Genomic DNA, 16,378 nt, shown 5'->3' on the forward strand with positions numbered 1-16,378 from the left:
TCCCGGCGTGTCCCCCCCGCTTTGGGGTCAATCCCAGCTGTCCCCCCGCTTTGGGGACAGTCCCCGGCGTCCCTCCGGCTTTGGGGACAATCCCCAGTGTCCCCTCACCCAGGTAGCGGCGCTGCGGGACAATCCTGGTGTTTCCCCTTCCCTCTCGGGGACAATCCCGCTGTCCCTCCCGCTCCGGGGACAATCCCAGGTGTGTCCCCATCACCCTCCCGGTGTCCCACCCGCTCTGGGGACAATCCCGGTGTTTTTTCCCCCTCCTTGGGGACAATCCCGTGTCCCCTCCGATTTGGGGACAGTCCCAGGTGTCTCCCCTCCCACCTTGGGGACAATGCCGGTGTCTCCCCTTCCCTCTCGGGGACAATCCCGCTGTCCCTCCCGCTCTGGGGACAATCCCGGTGTGTTCCCCTCACCCTCCCGGTGTCACCCCCCTTGGGGACAATCCGGTGTCCCCCGGCGGTGTCCCCTCACCCAGGTAGCGGCGCTGCGGGTCCCTGGCGAGTCGCACGGCCAGCGCCAGGCCGATGCCCGAGGAGCAGCCGGTGACAAGGACAGTGCGGCTCGGGGCAGAGGCCATGGCGGTGACAGCGCGGCTAAGCGCTTAACGGGATTGGGATCGGGAGTGGGATCAGCTCACGTGGGGCGGATTTGGGGTCAGGACCGCGAGTGGGATCAGCTCACGTGGGGTGGTTGGGGTCAGGACCGCGAGTGGGATCAGGGCCAGGCGTGAGGCGGGACTGGGATTGGGATTGGTATCCCAGCTCACGTGGGGCGGATTTGGGGTCGGGACCGGGATTGGGATCAGGGTCAGCGTGGGGCGGGACTGGGATTGGGATCGGGATTGGGATCAGCCTCACGTGGGGCGGAATTGGGATTGGGATAAACCCCACGTGGGGCGGATTTGGGGTCGGGAGGGTTGGGATCGTGGCCAGTGTGGGGCGGGACTGGGATTGGGATCGGGGTTGGGATAAACCTTACCTGTGGCGGATTTGGGGTCAGGACCGGGTTGGGATCAGCTCACGTGGGGCGGATTTGGGGTCGGGACCGGGATGAACCTCACGTGGGACAGGGCAGGAATTGGGATCGGGATTGGGTTTCTCATGTGGGTGGGTTGATTGGGTTGGGGTCGTGTGGGGGGTTGGGATCGGGATCAGCCTCATGTGGGGCGGATTTGGGGTCGGGATTGGGATTAGCCTCATGTGGGGCGGATTTGGGGTCGGGATTGGGATCGGCACCAATGTGGGGCGGGACTGGGATTGGGATCGGGAGTGGAATTGGGATTGGGATTGGGATCAGTGCCCACGTGGGATGGAATTGGGATTGGGTCAGCGCTCACGTGGGGGCGCGACCGGGACCAAGACTGGAATTGGGATCGGGATTGGGATCAGTGTCCCCGTGGGGCGGGACTGGGATCGGTTGGGATCGGGATCGGGACCGGGATCAGCCTCACGTGGGGCGGGACTGGACCGGGACGGACATTGGGATCGGGGTTGGGATTGGGATCCGGGACTGGGATCGAGGTAGGCTGGGACCCTAAGCGGGCACTGGGATCCCAAACAGGACACTGGTATCTCAAAATCGGATCCGAGCTCTGGTACCGAGCACCGGGATCCCCAAACCGGACACCGGGACCCCCAAACCGGACACCGGGATCCCAAACAGGACACCGGGATCCCCAAACCGGACACCGGGGTTCCCAAACAGGGCACAGGGACCCCCAAACCGGACACTGGGATCCCCAAACCGGACACCGGGATCCCAAAATCGGGATCCGAGCTCCGGTACCGAGCACCGGGACCCCCAGCCGGAGCTCCGAGAACTCCTCGATCCCCCGGGAAATCATCCCCGGCGTTCCCACAAACCACCGCGCGGTTAACACTAAATTTGCATAACCCCGCCCACTCCCACCAATCAGCGAGCGCAGCCGCAATCGATTTGCATAACCATCGGCGCCCACAATGCACTGCGCGCAGAGGGAACGCTTTATTTGCATAACCACGCCCACCCGCGCCCGCCAATCACCGGGCGGGGAACAGATCTATTTGCATAACCACGCCCACTGGGTTCGGCCAGCTCGCAGCCGCTGTTCCGTCCCAGTGCTCCCAGTTAGAGCCAAACTGGGGGGATCGTGATCCCAGTTCCTTCCCAGCGCTCCCAGTATGGCTCCCAGTGCTCCCAATTACTTCCCACTGTTCCCAGTATGGCTCCCAGTATCGCTGCCAGCGTTCCCAATTCCCTCCCAGCGCTCCCAGTATCTCTCCCAGCGCTCCCAGTATCTCTCCCAGCGCTCCCAGTATCGCTCCCAGCGCTCCCAGTATCGCTCCCAGCGCTCCCAGTATCGCACCCAGCGCTCCCAGTATCGCTCCCAGAGTTCCCAATTCCCTCCCAGCGCTCCCAGTATCCCTCCCAGCGCTCCCAATTACTGCCCACTGTTCCCAGTATGGCTCCCAGCGCTCCCAATTCCTTCCCAGTGCTCCCAGTATCGCTTCCAGCGTTCCCAGTATCGCTTCCAGCGCTCCCAATTCCCCCCCAGCGCTCCCAGTATCGCTCCCAATTCCCTCCCAGTGCTCCCAGTTCCCTCCCATTATCGCTCCCAGTATCGCACCCAGTGCTCCCAGTATCGCTCCCAGCGTTCCCAATTCCCTCCCAGTGCTCCCAGTATCGCTCCCAGCGCTCCCAATTCCCTCCCAGTGCTCCCAGTTCCCTCCCAGTATCGCTCCCAGCGCTCCCAGTATCGCTCCCAGTGCTCCCAATTCCCTCCCAGTGCTCCCAATTCTTCCCCTGTTCTCAGTTGCTCCCAGTTCGTCCCAGCGTTCCCAGTTCGCTCCCAGCGCTCCCAGTTCCCTCCCAGTGCTCCCAGTTCCCTCCCAGTATCGCTCCCAGCGCTCCCAGTATCGCTCTCAGCGCTCCCAATTCCCTCCCAGTGCTCCCAATTACTTCCCACTGTTCCCAGTATGGCTCCCAGTATCGCTCCCAGCGCTCCCAATTACCTCCCAGTGCTCCCAGTATCGCTCCCAGCGCTCCCAATTCCCTCCCACTGTCGCTCCCAGCGCTCCCAATTCCCTCCCAGTGCTCCCAATTCCCTCCCACTGTTCTCAGTATGGCTCCCAGTTTCGCTCCCAGGGTTCCCAATTCCCTTCCCAGCGCTCCCAGTTAGAGCCATACTGAGGGGAATCGTGATCTTAATTCCTTCCCAGAGCTCCCAGTATCCCTCCCAGTGCTCCCAATTACTTCCCACTGTTCCCAGTATGGCTCCCAATATCGCTCCCAGCATTCCCAATTCCCTCCCAGTGCTCCCAGTATCGCTCCCAGTGCTCCCAGTATTGCTCCCAGTATCGCACCCAGCGGTCCCTGTATCGCTCCCAGAGTTCCCAATTCCCTCCCAGCGCTCCCAGTACCCCTCCCAGCGCTCCCAATTACTGCCCACTGTTCCCAGTATGGCTCTTGCTCAGCGCTCCCAATTCCTCCCAGCTCCCAGTATCGTTCCCAGTTCGCTTCCAGGCTACCAGGTGATTCCCCTCCAGCGCTCCCAGATTCCCTCCCAGTGCTCCCAGTTCCCTCATTATCGGCTCCCAGCTTTTTGTGCTCCCAGTATCGCTTCCAGCTCTCCCAATTACCTCCCGGTGCTCCCAGTTTCGCTCCCAGCGTTCCCAATTCCCTTCCCAGTGCTCCCAGTTCGCTCCCAGTTTCGCTCCCAGCGTTCCCAATTCCCTTCCCAGTGCTCCCAGTATCGCTCCCAGTTTCGCTCCCAGCGTTCCCAATTCCCTTCCCAGTGCTCCCAGTATCGCTCCCAGTTTCGCTCCCAGCGTTCCCAATTCCCTTCCCAGTGCTCCCAGTATCGCTCCCAGTGCCGCAGGAGGAGCGGCGGGGAGAGGAGGAGCAGGGAAAGGAGCGAGGAGGAGGAGGAAAAGGGGAAAGGCGGAGCGGCAGGGAGAGGAGGAGGAGGAAGAGGAGGAAGAAGAGGAAGAGGAGGAAGAGGCGGAGCTCCACCAGCCGCAGCTCCACCAGCAGCTCAGCTCCGCTCCGGCCGCTCGCTCATCCGCAGCTCCCAAAATCCATCCCGCAGGTGAGCAGCAGGGGCAGCTCGCCCCAAACCCATCGCGGGGCTCCGGGAGGGTGTTTTGGGGTCTCGCGGGACCCCAAAGCCGAGCCGCAAGTGGCCCTGGGGGCAAATCGGGGAGGCCACGTGGCGATCGATCCATCGATCGGCCGGGATCGATACGGCGGGGAGAGATAGGGTTGGGGATCGCCGGGAGATCCCAGAGCGGGATTGTCCATCCTAAACCTCCTGGTTTCCCCCCAAATCAGGATTGACCATCGCAGACCTCTTGTTTTCCCCAAAACCAGGATTTCCACCCCAAACCTCTTGTTTTCCCATCCCAAACCTCTTGTTTTCCCCAAAACCAGGATTGCCCATCCCAAACCTCAGCCCATGCAGGAGGAGGAGGAAAAGCCGCGGAGACGCCGCGCGAGGATGAGCTGCACACGCAGCCCGCGGAGCTCCGAGAAGGAAAAGCCGCGGAGCTCCGAGAAGGAAAAGTCGCAGACCTCCGAGGAAAAGCCGCGGAGCTCCGAGGAGGAAAAGCCCCGGAGGAGCTGCACGAGGAGGAGCTGCACACGCAGCCCGGGGAGCTCCGAGGAGGAAAATTCGCGGAGCTCCCAGGAGGAAAAGCCCCGGAGGAGCTGCACACGCAGCCCGCGGAGCTCCGAGGAGGAAAAGCTGCGGAGCTCCGAGAAGGAAAAGCCCCGGAGCAGCTCTGTGCTCAGCCCGCGGAGCTCCGAGAAGGAAAAGCGGCGGAGGAGCTTCACGCTCAGCCCGCGGAGCTCCGAGAAGGAAAATTCGCGGAGCTCCGTGGAGGTAAAGCGCCGGAGGAGCTGCACACGCAGCCCGCGGAGCTCCGAGAAGGAAAAGCCCCGGAGCAGCTCCGCACTCAGCCCGCGAAGCTCCGGGAAGGAAAAGCTGCGGAGCTCCGAGAAGGAAAATTCACAGAGCTCCGAGGAGGAAAATTCGCGGAGTTCCGAGGAGGTAAAGCGCCGGAGGAGCTGCACACGCAGCCCGCGGAGCTCCGAGGAGGAAAAGCTGCGGAGCTCCGAGGAGGAAAATTCGCGGAGCTCCGAGAAGAAAAAGCCCCGGAGCAGCTCCGCACTCAGCCCGCGGAGCTCCGAGAAGGAAAAGTCGCAGAGCTCCGAGCTGGGGATCCCTGAGGAGCTGCAAGAACCCCACAAATGCCCGAAATGTGGGGAAAGCTTCACCCGGAGGTCTGGTCTGCTGATCCACCGGAGGATCCACACCGGGGAAAGACCCTATAAATGTGGGAAATGTGGGAAAAGCTACACCCGGAGCTCCCACCTGATTATCCACCAGCGAACCCACACGGGAGAAAAACCCTACAAATGTGGGGAGTGTGGGAAGAGATTTATAGAAAGCTCTGAGCTCAAAGTCCACAAGAGAATCCACACCGGGGAAAAACCCTATAAATGTGAGGATTGCGGGAAAACCTTCAGCCGGAGCTCCAACCTGCTCGTCCACAGGAAGATCCACAGCGGGGAAAAACCCCACAAATGCCCGAAATGCGGGAAAAGCTTCAGCCGGAGCTCCAGCCTGATGATCCACCACCGGATCCACACCGGGGAAAGACCCTACGACTGCGGGAAATGCGGGAAAACCTTCACCAGGAGTTCCCACCTGATCGTCCACATGAGGAGCCACACTGGGGAGCGACCCTATAAATGTGGGGAGTGTGGGAAAGGCTTCAGCGAGAGCTCGGAGCTCAAAGTCCACAAAAGGATCCACACGGGGGAAAAACCCTACAAATGTGAGGATTGCGGGAAAACCTTCAGCCGGAGCTCCAACCTGCTCGTCCACAGGAAAATCCACAGCGGGGAAAAACCCTATAAATGTGCCCAGTGTGGGAAAAGCTTCACCTGGAAATCCAGCTTGGTGATCCACCAGCGGAGCCACAGCGGGGAAAAACCCTACGAGTGTGCGGAATGTGGGAAAAAATTCAGCCACGGCTCCAAACTCGTTGTCCACCGCAGGATCCACACCGGGGAAAAACCCTATAAATGTCCCGAGTGCGGGGAGAGTTTTACCGAAAATTCCACCCTAATAACCCACCGGAGGATCCACACCGGGGAAAAACCCTACAAATGTAAGGATTGCGGGAAAAGCTTTAAGGACAGAAGTGTTTTGACTCGCCACGGGATGCTCCACAGCGGGGAAAAACCCCATAAATGTGAGGAATGCGGCAAAACCTTCCGCAGGAATTCCCACCTGATTTCCCACCGCAGGAACCACAGCGGGGAAAAACCCTATAAATGCGAAAAATGCGAAAAAAGGTTCAAAAGCACCTCGAATTTGGTGTTGCACCTGAGGGTTCACACGGAGGAAAAACCTTTCCGGTGCTCCTATTGCCGGGTGGGGTTTCGGCACAGCTCGAGCCTAAAAAAACATCAGCGGATTCACACCGGGGAAAAACCCTATCAGTGTGAGAAATGCGGGAAGGAGTTCGCCCGCAGCTCGGATTTGAGCAGGCATCGGAAAATTCATGGGTAGGGGGAGAATTTTGGGGGGTTGGATGAGGTTTGAGTGGCTTTTGAGCGCGAAAAAAATCTGATTTTTTGTTGTGTTTTGATGAAAAAAAGTCTAATTTTCTTTCGATCCCCAGAAAAAAATATCATTTTCTGTCAATTCCAAAAAAAAAAAAAAAAAAAATCTCGTTTTTTTCTCATCTTTTGATCCCCAAAAAAATCTCAGTTTCTTTCGATCCCCAGGAAAAAAAATCTCTTTTTTTTGTCGTCTTTTGATCCCAAAAAAAATCTCATTTTTTTGTCATCTTTCGATCCCCCAAAAATAATCTCATTTTTTGTCGTCTTTCGATCCCCAAAAAAATCTCATTTTCTTTCAATTCCCAAAAAAAATCTCATTTTTTGTCATCTTTCGATCTCAAAAAAATATAATTTTCTTTCAATCCCCCCAAAAAATCTCTTTTTTTCTCGTATTTTGAGCCCCAACAAATCTCATTTTTTGTTGTCTTTCAATCCCAGAAATATCTCATTTTCTTTCAATCCCCCAAAAAAATCTCATTTTTTGTCTCTTGTCATCTTTCAATCTCCCCAAAAAATCTCTTTTTTTGTTGTCTTTCGACCCCAAAAAAACCTCATTTTCTTTCAATCCCCAAAAAATCTTTTTCTTTCAATTCCAAAAAAATCTCATTTTGTCGTCTTTTGATCCCCCAAAAAAATCTCATTTTCTCTCAATTCCAAAAAAAATCTCATTTTTTGTCATCTTTTAATTCCAAAAAAATCTCATTTTCTGTCAATCCCCCCCCCAAAAAATCTCCTATTTGGTTGTCTTTCAATCCCCAAAAAAATCTCATTTTCTTTCAATCCCAGAAAAATATTTTCCTTTCAATCCCCAGAAAAAATCTCATTTTCTTTCAATCCCAGAAAAATATTTTCCTTTCAATCCCCAGAAAAAATCTCATTTTCTTTCAATCCCCCAAAAAAATCTCATTTTTTGCCTCTTATTATCTTTCAATTCCCAAAAAAAAATCTCATTTTTGTCATCTTTCAACCCCCAAAAAATCTCATTTTTTGTCATCTTTCAATCCCAAAAAAAAATCTCATTTTTGTCATCTTTCAATCCCCAAAAAAATCTCATTTTTTGCCTCTTCAAGCTGGATGGATTTGGAGTTTTTTTCCAACCTAAATCCATTTTTTTCATTCTCTCTGTCGAATTTTTCGCAGCCAAATAGGGATGGTTTGGGGAAAAAACCCAAATTTTTGGAGAAAACGAGAAATTCTTCGAAAAAAAAAGATTTTTTTTTCCTCTCACCCGAGTGGATGTTGAGCTCTTGCAGAAACAGAAATTATTTTATTCTCGTTTTGATTTTTTTTTTTAAATTTTCTAATTTTTTTCTATTTTATTCTATTTTTTTATTATTCTATTTTATTTTTTTATTTCTATTTGTGCCTTTCAAATAGGATTTTTTATTCTATTTTTTATTATTGTATTTTATTTTTTATTTCTATTTCTGCCTTTGAAACAGGAATTTTTATTTTGTTTTTTATTATTCTATTTTATTTTTTTGTTTCTATTTCTGCCTTGGAAATAGGAATTTTTATTCTATTTTTTATTATTCTATTTAATTGTTTAATTTCTATTTCTGCCTTTGAAACAGGAATTTTTATGCTATTTTTTATTCTTCTATTTTATTTTATATTTATATTTCTGCCTTTGAAAGAGGAGTTTTTAATTCTATTTTTTATTATTGTATTTTAACTTTTATTTCTATTTCTGCCTTTGAAATAAGAATTTTTTATTCTATTTATTATTTTATTTTATTATTCTATTTAATTTTTTAATTTCTATTTCTGCCTTTCAAACAGGAATTTTTTATTCTATTTTTTATTATTCCATTTTATTCTATTTAATTTTTTTTATTTCTATTTCTGCCTTTGAATTTGGGGTGAAAATTTGGGGTAAAAATTGGGGTAAAAAAACCCGAGATTTGGGTGGAACATGGATTGAGATATGCTGGTGATCCTTTAAATTTTTTTTTTTTAAATTCTATTTTTTATATTTTCATTTGAATAGGATAAAAAAAATATTTTTTATTCTTTTTTTTTTGTTGTGTAGTTTTAGACTTGGTAAAAAAAATGCTAAAAACCTCTTTTTCCTGCATTTTAGACCAAAAAAAACTTCATTTCGGGTGGAAAATCCGAATTTTTTGCTGCTTCAGAGCCCCAAAAATATGTTAAAAATGGTGAATTTTGGGTGATAAATTTGGGGTGGATGACGTCATCACCTGACGCTGTGATTGGCTGATTAATCCCCAAATTAAGGATTTCTAAAATATCCGAAAATTATGATTTATTGTCCATTTTTGGGTGTGGAAAAATGAGCCTAAATTGGGCTTTTTTTTTTTTTTTGCTGAATGTTCTTAAAGGTTTTTAATTAATTTTAATTTAATCTAAAGGTTTTTAATGAGTTTGGTGGTTTTTATTCTTCTAGAATTGATAAATAAATAAGGAAATAAATAACAATTTTAATGAATTTATTGGTTTTTATTCTTCTAGAATTGATAAGTAAATAAGGAAATAAATAAAGGATTTTAATCAATTTAGTGATTTTTTTATTCTTCTAGAATTGATCGATAAATGAAGAAATAAATAAAGGATTTTAATCAATTTAGTGATTTTTATTCTTCTAGAATTGATCAATAAATGAGGAAATAAATAAAGGATTTTAATAAATTTAGTGATTTTTATTCTTCTAGAATTGATAAATAAGGAAATAAATAAAGGTTTTAAATTAATTTAGTGGGTTTTATTCTTCTAGAATTGATCAATAAATGAGGAAATAAATAAAGCATTTTAATAAATTTAGTGGCTTTTATTCTAAAATTGATAAATAAATGAGGAAATAAATAAAGGTTTTTAATGAATTTAGTGATTTTTATTCTTCTAGAATTGATAAATAAATAAGGAAGTAAAGATTTTTAAATTAATTTAGTGGTTTTTACTTTTCTAGAATTGATAAATAAAGAAATAAATAAAGCTTTTTAATGAATTTATTGGTTTTTATTTCTCTAGAATTGATAAATAAATGAGGAAATAAATAAAGCATTTTAATAAATTTAGTGGCTTTTATTTCTCTAGAATTGATAAAGAAGGAAATAACTATTTGTAATAAATTTGATGTTTTTTATTCTTCTGGAATTGATAAATAGATAAAGATTTTAAATCATTTTTATGGTTTTTACTCTTCTAGAATTGATAAATAACTAAGGAAATAAATAAAGGGTTTTAATAATTTTTATGGTTTTTATTTCTCTAGAATTGATAAATAAATAGTTTTAATAAATTTAGTGGTTTTATTTTGTTGTTTGTTTTTTTTTTGGTTTTACTCTTCTAGAATTGATAAATAAATAAGGAAATAAATAAAGGGTTTTAATAAATTTAGTGGGTTTTATTCCTCTAGAATTGATAAATAAGTAAATAAGTATTTTTAATAAATTTGGTGTTTTTTATTCTTCTGGAATTGATAAATAAATAAAGATTTTAAATCGTTTTTATGGTTTTTGCTCTTCTAGAATTGATAAATAAATGAGGAAATAAATGAATTTTTTATTCTCGTTTGGCCGCTGAGGTGAGTCTGGTTTGGGGACATTGGGGACACGGTTGGGGACAAACTGGGACAGCGACAGTGCCACCATCAGTGCCACCATCAGTGCCACCCCCGCGGTGTCCCCTCTGGATGTCACCACCCCCGGCGGAGGGACAGGCGACACACCCCGCAGGTGACAACGACCCTGAAGCCACCAGGAAATGTCCCAAAGCCACCCCAACCCCCCTTGGGGACACCTCGTGTCACCCGCTGGGTCACCGTCCCGATGGCGACATTGTCCCCTGGTGGTGGCATCGTGTCCCCTCCCCTCCGCGTGTCGCTGTCCCCTCCCCCGTGTCCCTGTCGCCTGTCCCCGGCGGGGCCAAAGTCCCCAAGGTCCCCGGGGGTGTGTCCCTCGGGCTGTCCCCGTGTCCCCAAAGGTGTCCCCAAAGGTGTCCCCGTGTCCCTCACGGTGTCCCCAAAGGTGTCCCCGTGTCCCCAAAGGTGTCCCCAAAGGTGTCCCCGTGTCCCTCAGGATGTTCCCGTGGCTTCTCCTGGCTCTGACCGTCCGCCTCGGCGCAGGTAGGGACACTTGGTGACATCCGGTGACATCGTCTGTCCTCTGCTTTGGGTCCTTTTCCTCTATTTTGGAACTTTTCCGATTATTTTGGGTCCTTTTCGCTCTATTTTGGGTTCTTTTCCCTCTATTTTTGGTTCTTTTCCCTCTATTTTGGGTCCTTTTCCCACTATTTTGGGTCTTTTCCTGTTATTTTGGGTCTTTTTCCCAATATTTTGGGTCCTTTTCCCCATTATTTTGGGTCCTTTTCCCCATTATTTTGGGTCTTTTCCCCACTATTTTGGGTCCTTTTCCCAATATTTTGGGTTCTTTTCCTCTATTTGGGTCCTTTTCTCTCTATTTTGGAACTTTTCCCTCTATTTTTAGTTCTTTTCCCTCCATTTTGGGTCCTTTTCCCACTATTTTGGGTCATTTTCCCACCATTTTGGGTTCTTTTCCCTCCATTTTGGGTTCTTTTCGCTCTATTTTGGGTTCTTTTCCCTCTATTTTGGGTCCTTTTCGCTCTATTTTGGGTCCTTTTCCCATGATTTTGGGTCTTTTCCCCACTATTTTGGGTCCTTTTCCCATTATTTTGGGTTCTTTTCCCGTTATTTTAGGTCATTTCCCCTCCATTTTGGGTTCTTTTCCCTCTATTTTGGGTCCTTTTCCCTCTATTTTGGGTCTTTTTCCCATTATTTTGGGTCCTTTTCCCCTTCTTTTGCCTCCTTTTCCCCAGTTTTGAAACCTTTCTGGGAATCCTTTTTCGACCTTATTTTTCCACCTTTTCCCAATTTTCCTCCTTTCCCAAAAATTCCTCTTTCCCCCAATTTTCCTCTTTTCCCCAATTTTCCTTCTTTCGCAATTTTCCTCCTTTTACCAATTTCACCTCCTTTCCCCAATTTTCCTTCTTTCCCAATTTTCCTCCTTTTACCAATTTCACCTCCTTTCCCAAATTTTCCTCCTTTCCCCAATTTTTCTCCTTTCCCAAAAATTCCTCCTTTCCCCAATTTCACCTCCTTTCCCAATTTTCCTATTTCCCCAATTTTTCCTCCTTTCCCCAATTTTTCCTCCTTTCCCAATTTTCCTCCTTTTCCCCATTTTTCCTCTTTTCCCAATTTTTCCTCTTTTCCCCAATTTCACCTCCTTTCCCAAATTTTACCATTTTTCCCCTATTTCCCCCCAATTTCCGCCCCATTTTCCCCTCCCTCCCCACCCCCAGGTGTGTCCCACGATGTCCCCAGCGATGTCCCCAGCGATGTCCCCAACGCTGTCCCTCCTCGCCACATCGACTCCCTCCTCGCCACCCTCGCCACCCTCCCCTCCCCGGCCGCCACTATCGCGACATTGGCGACATCCCTGCCACTCTGCGCCACCCCGGCCTGCCGAGCCGTGCTGGGCGACCCTCCGGCCACCCCGCGACGTCCCCAAAATGTCACCTCGGGCCAGTGGCACCTCCTGTCGCAGCTGTGCCACCAGCCGGGGGTGCTGCTAGCCCCCGACGGCTCCACGGTCGCCATCGCCCCTCTGCTGGCCGGTGTCGCCGTCGGGCTGCGAGCCGGTGGCTTCGGGCGACAAATCCCCGCTTTGTCACCTCCCGCCGACCCCCTGCTGCTCGTCACCATCACCGAGGCTTTGGCGACATCCTTCCTGCTGGCCGGCGACAATGACAGCGACAGCGACAATGCCACCAGGGCCGCGCTGGGTCCCGGCGGCTGTTGGGACAACGCGACAAACCCCCAAAATTTCACCCCGGCGGGTCCCCTGTCCCTTGTCCCCGACCCGGTGGCCATCGGGGCGATGGACGGCGTGATCTTGGGGACAATGGTGGCCAGGCGACACCAGCCGGTGGCAGAAGTGCTGCGTGGCTACTACGGCGGCGGGAATGGCTCGCGGAGCGCGCGACCCCCCTGCAGCTACCGGCGACAGGAGTTCGGGGTGTTGGTGACAAGGGACAGGCTGGAGGAGGAGGTGGCGGCGGCGCTGGGGGTGATGATGTCGCTGTCGCCGCGGGAGGAGGTGGCCAGGGCGTTGGGGACACGGGAGGTGGCGGAGGTGGCGAGGAGAGCGGCGAGGGAGTTCGGCGAGAGATACGTGGGTATGGCGTTGTCACCTGGCCGTGGGGATTGTCACCTCCCGGGGGGGCATTGTCACCTCCCGGGTGGGCATTGCCACCTCCGGAATGGGGATTGTCACCTCCCGGGTGGGCATTGTCACCTTTCAGATGGGGATTGTCACCTCCCGGGTGGGCATTGTCACCTCCGAAATGGGGATTGTCACCTCCCCGGTGGGCATTGTCACCTCTGGAATGGGTATTGTCACCTCCCGGGTGGGCATTGTCACCTCCCGGGTGGGATTGTCACCATTCACAGATGGGGATTGTCACCTCCCCGGTGGGCATTGTCACGTCCGAAATGGGGATTGTCACCTCCTAAACAGGAGTTGTCCCCAATGTCACTTCCATGTCCACAATGTCACCTTTATGTCCCCAACGTCACCAATGTCCCCAATATCCCAAATAACTGCAACGTCCCCAATGTCCCCAATATCCCCAATGTCCCAAATATCCCCTGTGTCCCCCATGTCCCAAATGTCTCCAACACCCCCAATGTCCCCGATGTCCCCAATGTCTGCAATGTCTCCAAATGTCCCCAACATCCCCAACATCCCCCATTGTTTCCATTGTCCCCAGTGTCCCCTATGTCCCCAAAGGTCCCCAATATCCCCAATGTCCCCAAAGTCCCAAATATCCCCCATTGTTTCCATTATCCTCAATGTCCCCAACATCCCCAATGTCCCCAAATGTCCCCAATAACCCCCATTGTTTCTATTTTCCCCAACGTCCCCAATGTCCCCAATATCCCCAATATCCCCAACGTCCCAAATATCCCAAATGTCCCCAATGTCCCCAACATCCCCAATGTCCCCCATTGTTTCCATTATCCCCAATGTCCCCAACATCCCCAGTGTCCCAAATATCCCCTGTGTCCCCCATGTCCCAAATGTCTCCAACATCCCCAATGTCCCCAAATGTCCTCGATGCCCCCAACATCCCCAATGTTCCCAAATGTCCCCAACATCCCCAACATCCCCCATTGTTTCCATTGTCCCCAATATCCCCAATGTCCCCAATGTCCCCAATATCCCCAATGTCCCCTATGTCCCCAATATCCCCAATGTCCCCAAATGTCCCCAATATCCCCAATGTCCCAAATATCCCCAGTGTCCCCCATGTCCCAAATGTCCCCAATATCCCCGATGTCCCCAACATCCCCCATTGTTTCCATTGTCCCAAATGTCCCCAATATCCCCAATGTCCCCAATGTCCCCAAATGTCCCCAGTGTCCCCAAATGTCCCCAATGTCCCCAAATGTCCCCAATATCCCCAATATGCCCCATTGTTTCCGTTATCCCCAACATCCCCACTGTCCCCAATATCCCCAATGTCCCCAACACCCCCAACATCCCCAAGTGTCCCCAACATCCCCAAGTGTCCCCAAATGTCCCCAACGTCCCCAATGTCCCCAATATCCCCAACATCCCCAAACACCCTAACATCCCCAACATCCCCACCAATGTCCCCATGTCCCCGCAGACTGTCCCCCCATCGTGCCCCGCTGCCTGTGGTCAGCCCGGCCCTACCGAGGGTCACCGTCCCCTCTGGTGTCCCCTCTGGCCGCGCTGTTCCTGCACCACACGCTGTGGCCGGACAGTCCCTGCCGGACCTTTGACCAGTGCGCCAGAGCCATGAGGGACATGCAGAGCTTCCACCAGGACACCAGGGGCTGGGATGACATCGGCTACAGGTGACTGTCACCTTCCTGGGGTTATTGTCACCTCCCCATGGTCACCTTCATCTCCTGGGGTCACTGTCACCTTCCTGGGGTTATTGTCATCTTCTGGGGTCATTGTCACCTCCCTGTGGTCATTGTCACCTCCTGGGGTCATTGTCACCTCCCTGGGGTCATTATCACCTCCTGGGGTCATTGTCATCTCCTGGGGTCACTGTCAGTGACACCTCCATGTCCCCAATGTCCTCAATGTCCCCAATGACCTCTCCACATCCCCCATGTCCCCAATGAAACCTCCATGTCCCCAGTGTCCCCTCCGTGTCCCCTCACTGTCCCCTCCCTGTCTCCATCAGGGTCCCCTTGTAATCGCCACCACTGTCCCCTCCCTGTCCCCACACTGTCCCTTTGCAATCCCCACCATTGTCCCCTTGTGGTCACCACCACTGTCCCCTCACTGTCCACTCCATTGTCCCTTTGCAGTCCCCACCATTGTCCCCTTGAGGTCACCACTACTTTCCCCTCAGTGTCCCCTCAGTGTCCCCATGTCCCCAGCTTCGTGGCCGGCTCGGACGGGTCACTCTATGAGGGCCGGGGGTGGCACTGGGTCGGCGCTGACACCAAAGGCCACCACTGTCCCCTCCCTGTCCCTTCTGTGTCCCCTCAGTGTCCCCTCAGTGTCCCGTCCCTGTCCCCTCAGTGTCCCCTCCCTGTCCCCATGTCCCCAGCTTCGTGGCCGGCTCGGACGGGTCACTCTACGAGGGCGGGGGTGGCGTTGGGTCGGCGCTCACACCAAAGGCCACCACTGTCCCCTCCCTGTCACCTTGTGTCCCCTCAGTGTCCCGTCCCTGTCCCCTCAGTGTCCCCTCCGTGTCCCCACGTCCCCAGCTTCGTGGCCGGCTCGGACGGGTCACTCTACGAGGGCCGGGGGTGGCGTTGGGTCGGCGCTCACACCAAAGGCCACAACAGCCGCGGCTTCGGCGTGGCCATCGTCGGTGACTTCCGGGCCACCCTGCCGGACGGTGACACTCTGTCCCTGATCCGTGACCAACTGCTGCCCTGCGCCGTCCGCTCCGGCCACCTGCGGCCAGACTTTGTCCTTCAGGGCCACCGCCAGCTCGGCCACACCAACTGTCCAGGGGACGCACTCTTCCGGGAGATCCAGAGCTGGCCTGGCTTCCGGGGGACACTGGGGACAGCTGGACACACGGTGGGTGACCTGGGGTCAGTTGGGGACTGACCAGAGCTGGCCTGGCTTCCGGGGGACACTGGGGACAGCTGGACACACGGTGGGTGACCTGGGGTCAGTTGGGGACTGACCAGAGCTGGCCTGGTTTCTGGGGGACACTGGTGACCACTGGACACGAGGTGGGTGGCCTGGGGTCAGTTGGGGACTGACTGGGGTGTTGTCCACCTCCAGGGGACACTGGTGACCGCTGGACACAGGGTGGGTGGCCTGGGGGTGGTGGGGTCAGCTGGGGACTGACCAGAGCTGGCCTGGCTTCCGGGGGACACCGGGGACAGCCGGACACAGGGTGGGTGGCCTGGGGTCAGTTGGGGACTGACCAGAGCTGGCCTGGCTTCTGGGGGACACTGGTGACCGCTGGACACAGGGTGGGTGGCCTGAGTTGGGGTCAGTTGGGGACTGACCAGAGCTGGCCTGGCTTCTGGGGGACACTGGGGACAGCTGGACACAGGGTGGGTGGCCTGGGGTCAGTTGGGGACTGACCAGAGCTGGCCTGGCTTCCGGGGGACACTGGTGACCGCTGGACACAGGGTGGGTGGCCTGGGGGGTTGGGGTCAGTTGGGGACTGACCAGGTTGTTGTCCACTCTGCAGTGAGGAGCGGCTGAGGCCAGGGGGGCTGGAGGGGCTGGACATTGGTCTGGATGGACACTGCTCTGGAAGGACACCAAACCAT

General features: G+C 51.9%; 2 protein-coding genes across 5 annotated transcripts in view; both read left to right on the forward strand.

Moving 5' to 3' along the window:
* Positions 1-16,370, forward strand: part of LOC146422667 (N-acetylmuramoyl-L-alanine amidase-like) — a 51,406-nt gene extending 35,036 nt beyond the window's left edge. The window contains exons 1-6 of one of the 4 annotated variants that reach the window (XM_085045957.1): positions 10,538-10,579; positions 10,634-10,699; positions 11,893-12,768; positions 14,266-14,476; positions 15,347-15,747; positions 16,297-16,362. In XM_085045957.1, the coding sequence (XP_084902083.1) occupies positions 10,654-10,699; positions 11,893-12,768; positions 14,266-14,476; positions 15,347-15,698 (1,485 nt within the window). In that variant the 5' untranslated portion in view covers positions 10,538-10,579; positions 10,634-10,653 and the 3' untranslated portion in view covers positions 15,699-15,747; positions 16,297-16,362. Of the gene's footprint in view, positions 1-10,509; positions 10,700-11,892; positions 12,769-14,265; positions 14,477-15,346; positions 15,748-16,296 lie in introns of those variants that run through there. The other 3 variants (XM_085045956.1, XM_085045958.1, XM_085045955.1) reach the window with 3 other exon arrangements.
* Positions 4,805-6,572, forward strand: LOC146422670 (uncharacterized; the record flags this gene model as incomplete). The annotated part of the gene is made up of 1 exon (XM_085045778.1): positions 4,805-6,572. A coding segment is annotated over one exon (1,758 nt), but the record flags the coding sequence as incomplete, so codon positions are not given.
* Positions 16,371-16,378: the final 8 nt, after the last annotated feature.

The sequence above is a fragment of the Lichenostomus cassidix genome, unplaced genomic scaffold (assembly GCF_008360975.1).
Source record: "Lichenostomus cassidix isolate B80296 unplaced genomic scaffold, HeHo_3.0 HiC_scaffold_39, whole genome shotgun sequence".
Taxonomy (NCBI): Eukaryota; Metazoa; Chordata; class Aves; order Passeriformes; family Meliphagidae; genus Lichenostomus; species Lichenostomus cassidix.